Source organism: Triturus cristatus, chromosome 7, assembly GCF_964204655.1.
Source record: "Triturus cristatus chromosome 7, aTriCri1.1, whole genome shotgun sequence".
Taxonomy (NCBI): domain Eukaryota; kingdom Metazoa; phylum Chordata; class Amphibia; order Caudata; family Salamandridae; genus Triturus; species Triturus cristatus.
In genome coordinates, this window is record NC_140590.1 from 125,827,914 (window position 1) to 125,842,625 (window position 14,712).

At 46.9% G+C, this 14,712-nt stretch overlaps 1 protein-coding gene across 5 annotated transcripts in view; it reads left to right on the top strand.

Annotated features, from left to right (window-relative positions):
• The window catches only part of LOC146809012 (sialic acid-binding Ig-like lectin 13), a 580,696-nt gene that overhangs the window by 442,186 nt on the left and 123,798 nt on the right, over window positions 1-14,712 (top strand). For all 5 annotated transcript variants that reach the window (XM_085615801.1, XM_085615802.1, XM_085615800.1 and 2 more), the window contains one exon: window positions 11,450-11,701. In XM_085615801.1, coding sequence (XP_085471927.1) covers window positions 11,450-11,701 — 252 coding nt within the window. The remainder of the gene's footprint in view (window positions 1-11,449; window positions 11,702-14,712) is intronic.

The following is a 14,712-nucleotide window of genomic DNA, read 5'->3' on the forward strand; positions in this document are numbered from 1 at the left end:
AAAGGTGGGCAGCATAATGACTAAGAATACCAAGTGTTTCTGAAATACCATGGCGGCACCAGGGGCGAGTTTTATCCAGAAGGCTAGTTTATCTTCTTGGGGATTGGCAAGCGATAAATATCAAGAGGATTTTGGACATTTCTTCATCATTCACTGCATTCTGAAACAGAAACCAGTTGTTAATTAGCAACAGGGAAGACATCTAAACAATGAGTAGCAGCAGATCTGAATGAGCCCTTGTCAGCAAGGCTTGGAGGGACTGAATGAGGGTCTGGAAAGAGACTTGGCATTTGAAAGTGGAGTTGTGGTCAGAAGCCTGACAGCCTAAGACATTATGGCCAGGAAAGGAGGTGTGGTGAGGAAAGGAGAGGCCGGAGGTAGAGAAGGGACAGCAGCAGAAAGAAAAAGTTAAGGTATGGTTGAAGCAATTAAGTGAAATAAATGATACTCAAATGCTGGGACAGAAACATGCAGGGGGGTGCTGATGTACCGCTCACCTGACTCAGTACCCAGTCAACTGGCATAGTAGAAAAACAGCCAAATAAAAGATAGCAGTAGGAGAAATCAAACAAATATTCAAAATTGTTGCAAAGAGTATTGAACTCCTGGAAATATTCACTGTCAATGCTAAACTACAGTTGTGTACTTGTGCATATCAAAATATCCCAGGGGCGACATATGTCAACAACATCTTTGCAACTGTACACCTCAAAAGGGAGCCAAGGAACCAGATGCAAATTAATGGCTGTGCATTTGCTCTAGGACGCGCTATACAAATGCTGCAATGCAATTGATCTATCCTTCATCCCGCTCAGTAGATGTAAACACGCACAGTATGCAGAAGTCCTTCCGTGAAACATGTTGCCTCTGGGCCTCTGATACGAGTAGTGCTGGCTGAGGCAGCTGCAAGAGAAGTCAAAACAAAACCTACAAACATGACAAAATGGTCTGCAGCAACAACCTCAACAAGAAAAAGAAAGCAAGGCCCCAAAAGCTCCATCTACAATCACAAAGAAATTGGCTGCAGGAAGAACCTAGTCCCAAAAACAATCAGTGGCCAAGGAGTTGAGATTGCCAAGACTTCTTGCTGGCGAAATTAGGACTGGGGACCCAGGTCTGCCAGTATTCCATCTGGGTGAGGGACCATCCCCAAGTAGACAAGAACAGTTGCCCTGTGCCTGGAACACCAGCAGTCCGGCTTCCTGGCAAGACCAGTGTGCCCTTTGAGGAGTAGAGAGCCTGGACTGAGCGACACCCTGCAGGAATCCTGGTGAGTGGATCATGCTGAGCAGAGATTGAAGTGCCCAGTCCTCTCAGAACTGGTGTTGCAAGATGGCCGACCCCTCTCTTGCAGAAGTCGGCAATACCTTGTGTGGCTGAAGTGAAGATGAGGGCTGTTGCTCAGTAGCAAGGAGGGCCACTGGGATTGTCAGGGTCTTCGCCCATGCAACTTAGACTGTAGCCATTTCCCATGCAACTGAGACTATGGGCAGTCACCCATGTCTGTGGTTCACCAACTGCGCAGCCAAGCTTGCACCCCTTCGCAACTCCGACAGACAATGCCCCAGAAAGGCCACCTGGTTCACTGCCAACCTCCAAGAATCCAGACGCACCTGCAGACACCTCAAGAAGAATTGGAGAAACAGCAAATCCTTGGAAGACAACACCACATACAAGAACGGCATGACAGAATACCACCACCTCATCAGATCCACCAAAAGGACCTTCATCCAGAACAAGACCCTCGCCAACTCCAGCAACTAAAAGGAACTCTCCAGCATCCTCCAGAAATTCACCAAACCCCCAGCGAAGCCACGGACATTGCCCCCTCCTAAGACCTATGCAACAAGCTAGGGTCCTACTTCCATCTGAAAATCAAGTCCCTCTACGACAACTTTGACGAACAGACCCCTGACTCCGAAACCACTCCTTCCTCCAGCAACGTCAGCCAGCCCACCATCACCTCCTGGACCCCAGTCACCATGGAAGACACTGAATCGACCATGAAAGGCATCCACTCTGGAGCCCCCACAGACCCCTACCCTATGCACATCTTCCACAGAGCCACCACTGCCATCGCACCAGAACTATGACGCACCATCACCACCACCTTCGAAACTGGCACTTTCCCATGTGAGTGGAAACGTGCAGAAGTCAAGCCCCTACTCAAGAAGCCCTCGGCAGATCCTACTGACCTCAAAAACTACCAACCCATCTAGCTCCTCCCCTTCACGGCAAAAGTCACTGAGAACACGTCAACGTCCAACTAAATTCATCTAAATGGATTCCTCCTAATCCGGATTCCGCAGAAACCACTGCACTGAGACCGCTCTACTTGCCGCTACAGATGACATCCGCACCCCCCTAGACCAGGGCCACACTGCAGCACTGATCTCACTCGACCTCTCCGCAGCCTTCAACACCTTCCTCCGCATGCTCCCTGTAGGAGAGTAGGATCGGCTTCACATGGGTACCCCCAATGTTTGCTGGTGTTTCACTGTTTTTCGACCTTAGTCTGGCTGTGGCCCTGCTAATCAGGACCACAGCTTAGCTGCTTTCTTTCTAAAATGGTTTCCATGTACATTAGGTACATATCTAATTGGATTCTGGAGTGCCTTATAAGCCCCTAGTATATGGTATACTATGTACCTAGGGCATAGGTACCTCAGAGGCCTACCAGGGGCAGAAGCATGTATTATGCCACTCCTGGGAAGCACTCCAAAATGGCACCACAGGTCAGCTACTGCAGCCTGGGTAAGGGTGTGCTTGCACCCCTTACAGTGGTATTGGCTACCTATCTCCACACATATATACAGACACATATAAACCTATAAGTCACTCCTATGGCAGGCCTTGACAATCCTGAAGGCAGAGTGCTTGGTTTTGTGTGAGAGGGTGCCCAAGAATGAGCTGAGCCCCTCTGCAGCTTTCAGGAATACTTTCTTATGGCTGTTCTGTGATACAGCCATACCATATACTCTTAAGTGCATTATAACCTCGTGGTAAATGCTAACTTTGGAGTGGCTGCATCAAAACATGTCGTGTTTGGTGTCAAACGCTTTGGAATACTACCCCCCCCCCCGCCAGTTCTGGCAGCGGGGGTGGCATTCCACCCTTCTAGAGGGAGAGACATGTTCACACTGGTCAAACCCGGTAGGACTTTCCTGAGACCAGGCATCACAAAATGGATGCCTCTGCCACAGACACGGGTCTGGCCTCCTGCTGCTGACCGAAACTCCAGCAGGGGAGGCCTGGATAATAGGTTTCCTGTCGAAGGGGGGGTGTAACCACTTCCCCAGACAGGCAGATGTGTATTGGGGCTGGGCGGGAGCACTCTCTGGTGCTTTGAAGTCCTGCACTGGCGGCACTTTTGGTGTCCCTGTGCATAGTCCAGTTCAAACCGGTTGCAGGGGCTACCTGCCCCTGCTCTGGCGTGAAACTGGACAAAGGAAATGGGTGTAACCACCCCTCTTTCCAAACTCTCCCATAGTTGGGTCCCTAGAGTATGTCCAACCCCCAAACTTAGTATAAGTATGAGAACCCAGTCCTTGTGACTTTAGATTACACTGGACGAAACTCTGCAATGTACATCCTGGACCTTCGACGTTCTATCCTGACTAGAAGACTGAAGAAATCTCCCTTGGGGTCAAGGAGTGACTCCCCTGCTTGGCAGGCACCAAAGAAGCAACTGACTGGTCTGCAATTCTGAAGCTCCCACCGGACGCCGAAGTCTCTGCATCCCCAGAGGTGGATTTCCAGACTTCCCCCAGTCTACCCTGAGTCCACAGCAAAGCTGAGGCCCATGGCTATCGTGGGTGACGTGGAACCGTGACCCCTCGACACCGTGATCTTTTGCAGCAACAGCATCTTCCTGGGCTTTCTCGAAGTTGTGCTTTGGGCTCCGAGTAGCCCCAGCCTTGAGTACCTCCTGCACCGAAGACTGCTGGCCTCCACTCCACGAGTGACCCGTGGGCAAGTTTCAAGTGCGACCGCTCAAGGCTCCTTCGCGATCACTAGCCCGTTGGCTAGCAGGTCCCCACGAAGGCAACTCCTCTTCTACTTGGGCTTTCCTGGTTGCTCCAGACGTGCCCTGACTTAACCTCGCTGGGTGAGTCTCTCAGACCTTGCTGGTCTGCACCGCAGTCCTTTCTCTGAATTACAGTGACTTGCCGTTGTCAAGGCTTGTTGGGTCCATTCTGGTCGCCGACACCGCAGCACTCGACAGACTTCGTGAGACAGCTCGAATCCGGCTCGTGGACTTCGTCGACGCCTTCTGGACCTCTGGGCTGAAGAGTCAAGACACCCATCAACTCACCTGAAGCACCCGACATCTGTGGGCATTGGTCCATCCTGCCCTCGGTCACTGGCTAGTGACCCAGACTCTGTCCCCTCTGCTTTCAGATTCCTTCCATCCTAGATCCAGGCTTGGATCTCTTCGGACACTTCTCCTCTTCCCGGCAGCAGCATTTCTTTGCAGGCTTCCATTGAAATCGACGACGTGACCCGACACCAAAAGACACCTATGCACCCGGCTTCCCTGGGTGAGGTAACTCAAGTACTCCGGTGCTCCCGTGGGTGCTAGCCCTAGAACTTCTTAAGTCCAAAAGGGTTTGGTCCCTAATCTTTAAATTTCCAACCGCGACATTGCCCATAGAAGATAACGGGAACCCGTGGTTGTGTTCACACACTGCATACAGTCCCCGTGGGTCCCCTGTGTCACTACCGTGGGTGGTTCCTTGGGGCCCCAGCGATTCTACAGGGTCTAGGCCTTGTGTCTAGTTCAGTTGTGGTTCTTATACCACTTTTTTAGTATATGGTGTGGTACGCCCCTAGGACCCAAACGTGTATTTGTGCTATTACTGATGCTTGCTCACTTGTAGATTAAGTACTTCGAATTCCAGTCTCATAAAAGAGACTAGAGGGGTGTGTGTTAACCTAAATACATATATTTTAAATATATACCTGGTGTGGTTGTCCTTTCATTTGATCATTCAAGAGATTATATACTGGTAAAACAAGCTGCTTTACATTCATTCAAGACTTAGCCTGAAGGCTGCTCTCCATAGCTACCACTAGGATAGCTTTCAATAAAGGTTGTCTTTAACCTATCACCATAAGGGGTTGTTTGGACTGATACAAGGTGCCCACTAGAACTAGTGGACAGCATATATCAGGCCCCTTCTCACACTCCCCCCAAGAATCCTTGATGCCGGCAAACAGGGAGCCACCCTCTAATGGCTCCTCTCCTTCCTCACTGGTAGAACCCAAAGAATCTAGACTGCTGCCCTTCCTCTCCGAACCCACAGAGATCAACTGCAGAGTACCCCAAGGATCATCACTCAGTCATACACTCTTCAACATCTACATGGCCCACTCCCCTCCATCGTCAGACAGCACGGCCTCAGCATGGTATCCTACACCAACGACACCCAGCTCATCCTCTCCCTCACCAAGGACCCTGCCACCACCAGGCTCAGCTTCCAGGAAGGAATGAAAGACGTTGCATCCTGGATGAGCAGCAGCTGGCTGAAGCTCAACTCAGAGAAGACTGAGGTCCTTGTCCTCAGACCCTCTCCCTCAGCATGGGACAACACCTCATGGCCCACCCCCTCTGCTGCCCCTTGCCCCATAGACCACGCCCAGGACCTCAGCATCGTACTCTACTCCTCCATCTCCATGACCCAGCAGATCAACGCCGTCACCTCCCCCTGTTTCAACACCCTACGCATCATTTGGAAAACCTTCAAACGGATCCCCACTGAATCAAAGACCGTCACCCACGCACTCATAACCAGCAGACTGGCCTAAGGAAACGCTCTCTACACCAGAATCAACAAGTCTCTGCTCCGCCAGCTCCATGCCATACAAAACACCGCGGCCAGGTTGTCCTCAACATCCCTCGACACAAACACATCACCCAACACCTGAGAAACCTCCTCTGGCTCCCCATCGAGAAGAGAGTAACCTTCAAAATTCTCACCCATACCTACAAATTCATCCACAACACTGGACCCCAATATCTCAACAAAAGAATCTCCTTCCACGTACCCAAGAGAAACCTCCGATCTGCCGACCTCGCCCTCACCAAAGCACCGGCGGAAGATCCTTCTCCTACATCGCAGCTAAGACCTGGAACGAGCTCCCGATTAACATCAGACATGCCCCCTCTCTGCACATCTTCAGGAAGAACCTCAAGACCTGGTTCTTCGACTGACCGGAGCTGCACCATCCCAACGCCCTGAGACCCTCAAGGATGAGTAGCGCGCTTCATAATTCCCTGATTGATTGACTGATTGACCCCTGTGTACCAAGAGGGAGCCACTGAGGCTGCAGGGGCTGTTGTCCGAAAGATCTCATTTGATTAGGACTCTCACCATATCGGTGATCCCTGTATGCCAATAGGCGGCTACAAGGACAGTTGGGACCATTGCCATGTCAGAGGAGTACCCGCAATCAGCAAGTCCAGAAGTCGCCTATAGGGATGCCGCTGCTTCACTAACTTACTGGCAGGCAGTGCAAAGAAGAAAGAGGTCCTGCACCTAGACTCCGTCGCCCTCTGCGACCACCTCAGAACGTTGATCCTGCTAACTGTGGAAAGGATGTGGTGTTAGCTACTTAGTTTGGAGCAAGAGGAGAGAGAAACTTCTGGACTATTCTGAAGACTGTGGTTGGAGTAAGATGGAAGCAGCGGTTTACCACCAGAAGAGCTGAGAAACTTTCAAGACCAAAGCTAAGCTTTGATGTGCATTGGTAGTGTGGGCAACACCTGGGTTCACCTGTTGGAACCCTCCAGGGAAGCAGTTTATAGCATGGAGGAAGAAGGGGAAGAGAAAGGCCCCAGGGGACATATGAGACTAGTTTATGAATTATTCAGTGTGTTGTGTTTAGCTTGTGTAATAAATACCGAATTTTGGCACTAACGACCATTATTAAACTGAACAATCATCCTATTGGGATCACGGGGGTATTTTGAGTCCTCATTTTGTGCTGCCAGTGAGAGTAAAGTGCTAATGAAATAGTACTTCGCCAAGTTACCCATGACCCATAGTAGGTCACGCCCTGAGACATTAGGAGGAAAAATGTTGCAACATCCATGGTTGGGTCTAGTAGCTCGTGCTTGTCTATTGACCCTCTGAAAGGGGTTCTGTCAGTAAGCATCATCAGGTATCATATGTGCAGGTATATGCAGTTCTCTACCTTTTAGCCCGTACCATTTATTGATGACAGAGGGGATGGGGGAGAGGCTCCATTGAAACATCCCACATGTAAGTCCTTACTGCATCACCTATCCATGTCTGGTGATTGTTCCAACCCTCATAATTTGAGGAGAACTAGGAGGACTTCACATTTGAGGGTGTATGGGGATTGCAAAGATTGCCCTTCTTTGATGTCTATTGGCAAGACTGGTTTGATTGAGTTTTCTGCAAATACATGTTGTGAGGATACCTACTGCTCAGCCCAGATTACACACTCAGTTGAGCTGCATTACAGACGCCCTCACAGAAAAGGAGTATAATGGATAATTTTTATGGCACATATTTGAGTTCAAAGACTTTTCTAAAAATTGATTTTGTTTAATTCCGTAGTATTTTCCTGCAGTATTGTATTGTGACCAGTGTTCTGCTGTGCTCTATTGGTCCTAAATTTGGAAATGCGCCGGGAAAATACCAAACTATGCCCAGAACTGAAAAAAAGGCAGCTTTCCACACCAAGAAAAATGCAGATTTAAACTTTTTTTGCTCCTAGGTGCCTGGAGTAGGTTAGTAACTGATAGTCTGTCATTAGTACTACACAGGTGCAGATAAATTGTCCCTGCTAGGATCCCAAATAAGTGCTTTCCATCATAGTTGATCCGACCCATCTCATAGACATATGTGTCAGGAGACTCACGGATTATCACTGATACATACCAGATGCGTTAGAGATCCCTTTGCAGGCCCCGGGCCTTGCAAAGACCTGTCCCTCCCCTTAACACGCCATACTCCCATGCTCCAACTCCTGCACCCTGGAGGAACACAATAATTGCAGTGCATTTAGACTTCTGAAAAGAGCTGTAGCACCCCAGATTACCAATTTGTACCCCCATCACACTTGGAGGTAGTGAAAACGAGATATAACTGGGGGACAGAGGTCAGCCCCCAGAGCCATGCCTGCGCCCCGGTGCCACTGCACCTGCTTTGATATTAATGGTACGAAGCGGAGGTCTCTGCAGTACCGTACGTCAGGGTGGTGACTCCGAAAGACTGGTTCAGCTGAGGCAGGATAAGTTGCAATCGCTATGCCAGATGTTTGACCCTCTGCGTGACCCCTAGCAGCCTTATCGAGAGCCCCTTACGTCTCTAGGTATCCCTGCCGGCCAGCCTGCATCAGTAGAACATAACTCTCCCGCACTGGTCATCAAGTCTGCGCAAGGCACTCTCCTCTGCCTTCATCCCCGTATTCCAGGTATGAGGGAGCAACACATACACTGCTGTTAAATAAAGCCACTTCACATAACAAGCCCAGCATCATAATTGTCGTAACATGGACACTCCCACTCTAGTGTTAGTCTGAGAGGCCAAACACAGAATGGTCCAAGAGCCTCACCTCTGTCCTCCAGAGTAGGGGTGGGCGGAATTTGCGAAATTCACGTTCGCAAATTATCACGAAAATGTTAAAAATCTCCGCAAACACGCGGAAATATCGTGAAGATGCGGAAGTTTTTTTCCTGCCCATTCGCGGTATTTTCTGCGTGATCGCGGCTCGCCAATGTACCCATGCGGTTGCTCACGGGCGCGGCCATCTTGTTCTCACTTGTCTCACGGTGCATGATCGCGAGAAGAAAGACATGATCGCGCGACGAATGACGTTACTGCGGGTGCGAACTGTCGCGAGACAGCGTAAATGGCTACCAACAATCCAACATCTCGTGGAGAACGCGATCGGATCGGGAAAACTTGTCGGTGAACGCGGGGATTCAGGTAAGGTGATCGCGCACGTGAGAATGTATTATTTTACAGCGCGAGCAAGCAAAAAATTTCCGGTAAAATGCGGATTGCAGAAATTTTGACATTTTCGCGCTCTCCGCGGAACGCGAAAATGTCAAATTATCGCAATTTCCGCGAGCGGAACAGAATTTTAGCCCAGGCCTACTCCAGAGGTGATATTCCGATCAGTATGTGGAGCAGGTCTCAAGGCTGCAACCTGACCCTTTTCACTGACACACAGCTCAACATACATCGAGGCAATATACATAAAACCAGGGCTATGTATTTAAAAAAATGCACATTCTTTTTCCATGACGACGGGGAGGTGATAGCCGAATGGATTAGTTAATTATCGTCGGACCACGTGGAATTTCGGTGGCATAGTGTGGTGGAAGGGGCTACTGAGGCTATTAAAAATTGAAAGCACAACATCCAAATTAAATGTCCTTCAGAAAAATATACATTACTGCGTCTAACATGCCATAATCATGAGAAACTAATTGACAGGGCATACGGGAACGGAACCACTACAAAGCACACAAACAAAACTAAGCAGATATTACCCCTTATCATGAGCTGTTGGTGTATTTTCATCACCAAGTATGCTCAAAATGCAAAGCCTCCCCAAACTGTGGCTGCAGGTGGCTCCTACGAGGCTACAGCGCCTGTAACATGGTGGGAGGGGTGAGGGATGGGACGGGAGCACCTGGCTCCAGGAGGAGTGGGAGGGGTTGCAATGCCTTCTTACAAACAAGTATTCAAGAAGCCCAATCCCCTAAAAAGGAAGCCCAAACCAAACGAGTATCCTACTTTAAAAAAGCCCAACTTACGATGGGCATCTAAAAGTGCAAAAAAACTAAAAATAATACATGCAATGCAGCAGGAGGCACGGCGTGGGTGGCAGCAGTAACAAAACTGTGGCATTAAGTGGAGGTGGGAGTGAGAAATGCTATATTTAATTGTAAGCAGCTATGGCATTTAAGCTGAACACAGGTAAACAGTAGCAGAGCAGGCAACCATGAAAAAAATAGTCCCTCAAAGAACAGATAATGAACCATAGTGGAATGAGATAGTACTTAGTCCCTTCTCTGTGGGAGGAACAGAAGACAAAAGAAGGGGCAAAGAGACAGGACTGACCACTAGCAAGCAAATATTTTTAAAGGACACTGAAACAAACAATCAAAAGCAGGGGAGTGGCTTTAAGCCCACAAGAGAAGTATACTAAAGTATACAAGAGGTCGTATGCTTACGCTAGACCTTTAAAAGGATTCTTTATAAAACACTTGTCCTTGCTCATAAAGCACTGCAGGCCACTGGTGCAAGCTATCTCAGGGAAAGGATTAAGGAGTATGTTCCTTCTAGAAGTCTCCAATCTTCTGCTGGTCGGTTGGCTAATATTCCAAAGATTCATTGAGCAAGAAGTGGAGGCAGGCCCTTCTCTTATTTCGTGTCAGTTGCCTGGAATAAACTTCCTTTGGAGCTACACACAACAGCTGAGACATCAATTTTTAAGAAAGGATTACAAACTTGGATGTTTCAACCAGCATAGTGTCATTGTTTTGCCTGTGCAGATTGCCTTGAAGCTGGTGCCGGGACACTCATTTGAGTATCAGAGCGCTTTATAAATCTCTTATCACTGCGTTGCCCTTGCGACACCATACATGATGCAAGGGCAACACAATAACATGATAAATGTGTCCCTCCATGAATAAAACCCCAATATTCCACATATGCATTGTGCTCATATGCTTTGCCCATACCTACAGCTTGCTCCCTTTTTAGAGAGCTTAGGGAAGGATCATCAGACTAACATCTTCAAGATATTCCTCTCACCCATCAACTCATCACCTTTTAACTCTACCCCACCTCATCCCACCCCTTTCTGTCTACGTGATTTATGTGCCTTTCCTTTGCAAGCATCGCCACAAATCTCTTCAACCATGCACATGGAGAAAATATTGATGTTGTTGTCTGCAGCACAACATCCCCCTCTCCACCCCTAGGGTTTGTTGCACCATAAAGAAGAAATGCTGCAAATTAAATAATATGAAAAAATTATTAAATTGAAGTAAAAAGAGATATACACGCTAGGTTCCTGCTCTTTGTGACCGTGACATGGATGACCATGGCATCTGTCACCATAGTTGGGACTTTCACAAATAATTGATAATCTGTAATAGATGAGATATAGTGACACTGATCAACAAGTCAAGCACACACATTTCCACACTTTGTGCTTGAAATCAAGGAGAGTCAGCGAGATAATGGTTGATGGATGAAAGTTGTCAGTATTTAGTTGACAACTATATACTGATAGTCATTACCAAAAGCAGCTTGTTCTAACCAACATGGCTGATTATTGAATATCCCTTTTTATGTTTTGTACAAAATTATCTGACAAAGTTGTGAAGTTGCGTAATTCCAGGTAATACTTAGAAAATATTCTCTGAAATTAATCATTGTGTCTGTTACATGTTTCACAGAAGGGAGAATGAGAACAACTGCGGAAGTGCTAGAGGGGTCCAACTGCAGCCTGCTCTGCACAGCAGACAGTAACCCGCTTTCTAATCTCACCTGGATGAAGGGAGAGCTCATCCTCAACGAGTCAGCATTTTTTACTAATCACCTGAAACTGATCCGCATCAATATAACTTCCAAAGATGATGGCATTTACCACTGTGCAGCAACCAATAAACATGGGCGGGAGCAGAGCTCAGTCACTGTCTCTGTACAATGTAAGTATCAGTCTATTGAAATATCAAAATATAGTGACCGATTCCTTAATAAACTCTCCTCTTTTGGACTTTGTGTTTATTATGACACAACGTTGGATTTATTTTCAGACTCAAGCTATTGTTTGAGCTAAATGCTCATTTCACCTTTGTTGGTCAGAAATTGATGGACCTGAATGGCGGAGAGTTCTCTAATTTTAAATGTTACACTACAAGTTCTCATTTTGCTTTATTATGTATGCTTAAGATCAGTTTTGGGTAATTAATCCAATCTGTATCCATGTGTGGCCACTGTCTCTAGATTATTGGTTCAGGTGATGCTATTCTGATGCTTGAGGAATATCATAAATATTATCCTTTGATCAGTTACTCTTGAGACCCTCAGTCGTTGTATTTCTTCATCTCTTGTTGCCACTCTTTGTTCTAGCCACTGTGCATTATCTGACATGCCCGGAGTTAAAAAACTGTTGTAGCAGAGAAATTGTAAAAAAAACCTGTGGATTCTCTGCCCCTCCTCTGGCAGATGAAGGGAATGTTAGTTGACTATTTTCAGTGTTTATTGGTTTGTTGTTTCTGTTATCATTATTAGTACGTTTCTGGCACGTTGAAGGCTAGATTCATAGATGACAATGAGAAGGAAAAAACTAACATGCAGCCTGATAGCCTCTTTGAGTGAGAGAATGATTTGTTTGGGCTGTTCGCATAGGGATCAGTTTTCAACAGCTGTTTTTTTTGGTTGAGCCTACCAGACAGCGCAGCTATACAAAGACCTACTGTGAGCTTACCAGTAGCTTACAGGGGCTTACAGCTGGTCAATTTCTTACCATTTGTTAGGTTAAGTGTCACTGTCATTTGCTTGATTCTTATTTGATGGCTTTCATTGTCTTAGCTTGTCCTTCTCTTGTTTGCCCCTTTCCTGAAGCACTACCTCCTTACCATATATCTAATTAACTGACAGATATCCTCCTACTGCTCATTTTTAGGCAACTCATTTTCTTTCTTTTCACTTGGCACTGCATGAGAGTGCATGTGTTTTTCACCTCTCTCCCTCTCATGCTTCTCTCCGCCAAATATCCCCCCACATGCTGGTATCTCCTTAATGTGCTGCAAGCTCTGTCTGGTATGCTTGTTCCCCTAGCCAACCTCCCCATGTGCTACTCACTGTGTCCTCTGTGTTGCTTCTCCTTCGGTTTATGCTTTTCAAATCCACTTTGTTTATTCCATGTTGATTCTTCCAGTCCTCCCATGGAAGATCAGGCAGCAAATTGCTGTCAAACCCTCCGACATAAAAAGCTCTTTCTCACTACTTCAATTTCATATTTTGTTTTATTTACTGATCTGTCTTGGATCAGAAATAGTAACTGTGTCATTTCATGAGCATGCATGCATGGTGACACAGGCACATGCCTACAAAATGACGTCGCAGGGTGCTTCATCATGGTTTCTTTATTTGTATTTTTTAGCTTTTGTCCATGCTGCATATTATCTTGCCAATGCTGTTCAGCATCACCAAAAGGCTTGAGCAAAGCCAGTATGGCCCAAAGGTGGGACCTATTGGCTTTGCCAATGCTTGTTATAATTGTCAACAGAAGTACTTAAATGTGCCCGATATGTGGCAAAGTACATTTGTTTAAGTACCACTGGAAGAATTGGAGGTACTTACTCTTGTACTGAGACCTCGTGCACTTCATATGTCTGTAAATGAATATTCAGATTGTACCAGCAATAGTTTGAGTCACAGTGAGAGTCACTAGATGTAATTGATGCATAGCAGCATCCAGCCGCTCTCTGATACAGAAGGAGAAGCCCTTGAGCAAAGGTTAAAAAATAATGTCATATTCTGAAAATTACCCTGAGTATGTGGAATTGTGAGCATTCCTTAGCCATCAGGGAGCAATTTTTATTGCATCTAAGGCCCTAATTACCATGTCGGGCAGACTTGAGTCCGCCTGACACCATTTCGCTGTGGGAACCGACCGACCGCAGGTCGTCGGTTCCGAACACCCTATTACAATGCAACTCCCATTTCGCTATGGGAAAGCCCGACATGAAAATGCTATCGGAACCACACATCATAATTCCGTTGGTGCATACACCGCCTGTAAGGGGTTATGTGCGGGCTCCAAATGGTCGATGGGCTCCTTGAGCCCATCAGAAGCCAGTCTGCCCACCGGCCGGTTCAAACTCCGACTGCCTACATTGTAATTAGGTGGTCAGACTTTACACCAAGGATGTTTGATCGAAAAACGACATCCGAATGAGCCCCTAAACTTCTTTTAGAAGGCAGACCCCCAATGAATTCCAATGAAAGGCATTTTTCAAGGAATTCAGCTAAAGAATCCAGTTTTTCTTGATGCTACAGCTGATTACCAATTGAGTACACCTGGAAGCAGCTCCAAGTTTGGAAGATTATTTCCATTACTGCAGAGCATGACATTGATTAGGGTGGTTTACCTGTACAATGAAACGTCCAGCAAATGCCCAACTAACAGAGATTTATTGAGCTATGGCCTTTGTCAATATTTGAAGCACACTTTGCTGGTGAAGATACTGTATGTATCACCCTATTTTAGTGCACTGGTGTCTTTTTGAGAATTTGATTGTGAATATTCTCACCAATCGGGAAGGTCAGGAACACCCTTTGTACCAAGAAGATGACCTTCAGCTCCAGAGTGTGTGTATGGAGTACAGCTTCCATCCTTGCCTATGGGACACTGATCCAAATTTATCAAAATTGATTTCTTATTCCACAACCCAAGGATTCAGTGATTTTAGGAAGAGCTTATCACGTTAAGATACGAGTAAGGGTAGAGAGACGCAAGAAAGCATTAGTTACCAATTGTTTGAACATTCATTATGCAAAGTTTGGTATGAGGTGGATGCACAAAGAGTAAATGTCCCCCAAGGATCATCTCTGAGCCCCACCCTCTTCAACGTCTACATGAGCCCCCTCGCGGCCATCGTACGCAAACACAACCTCAGCATAATCTCCTACGCCGACGACACCCAGCTGA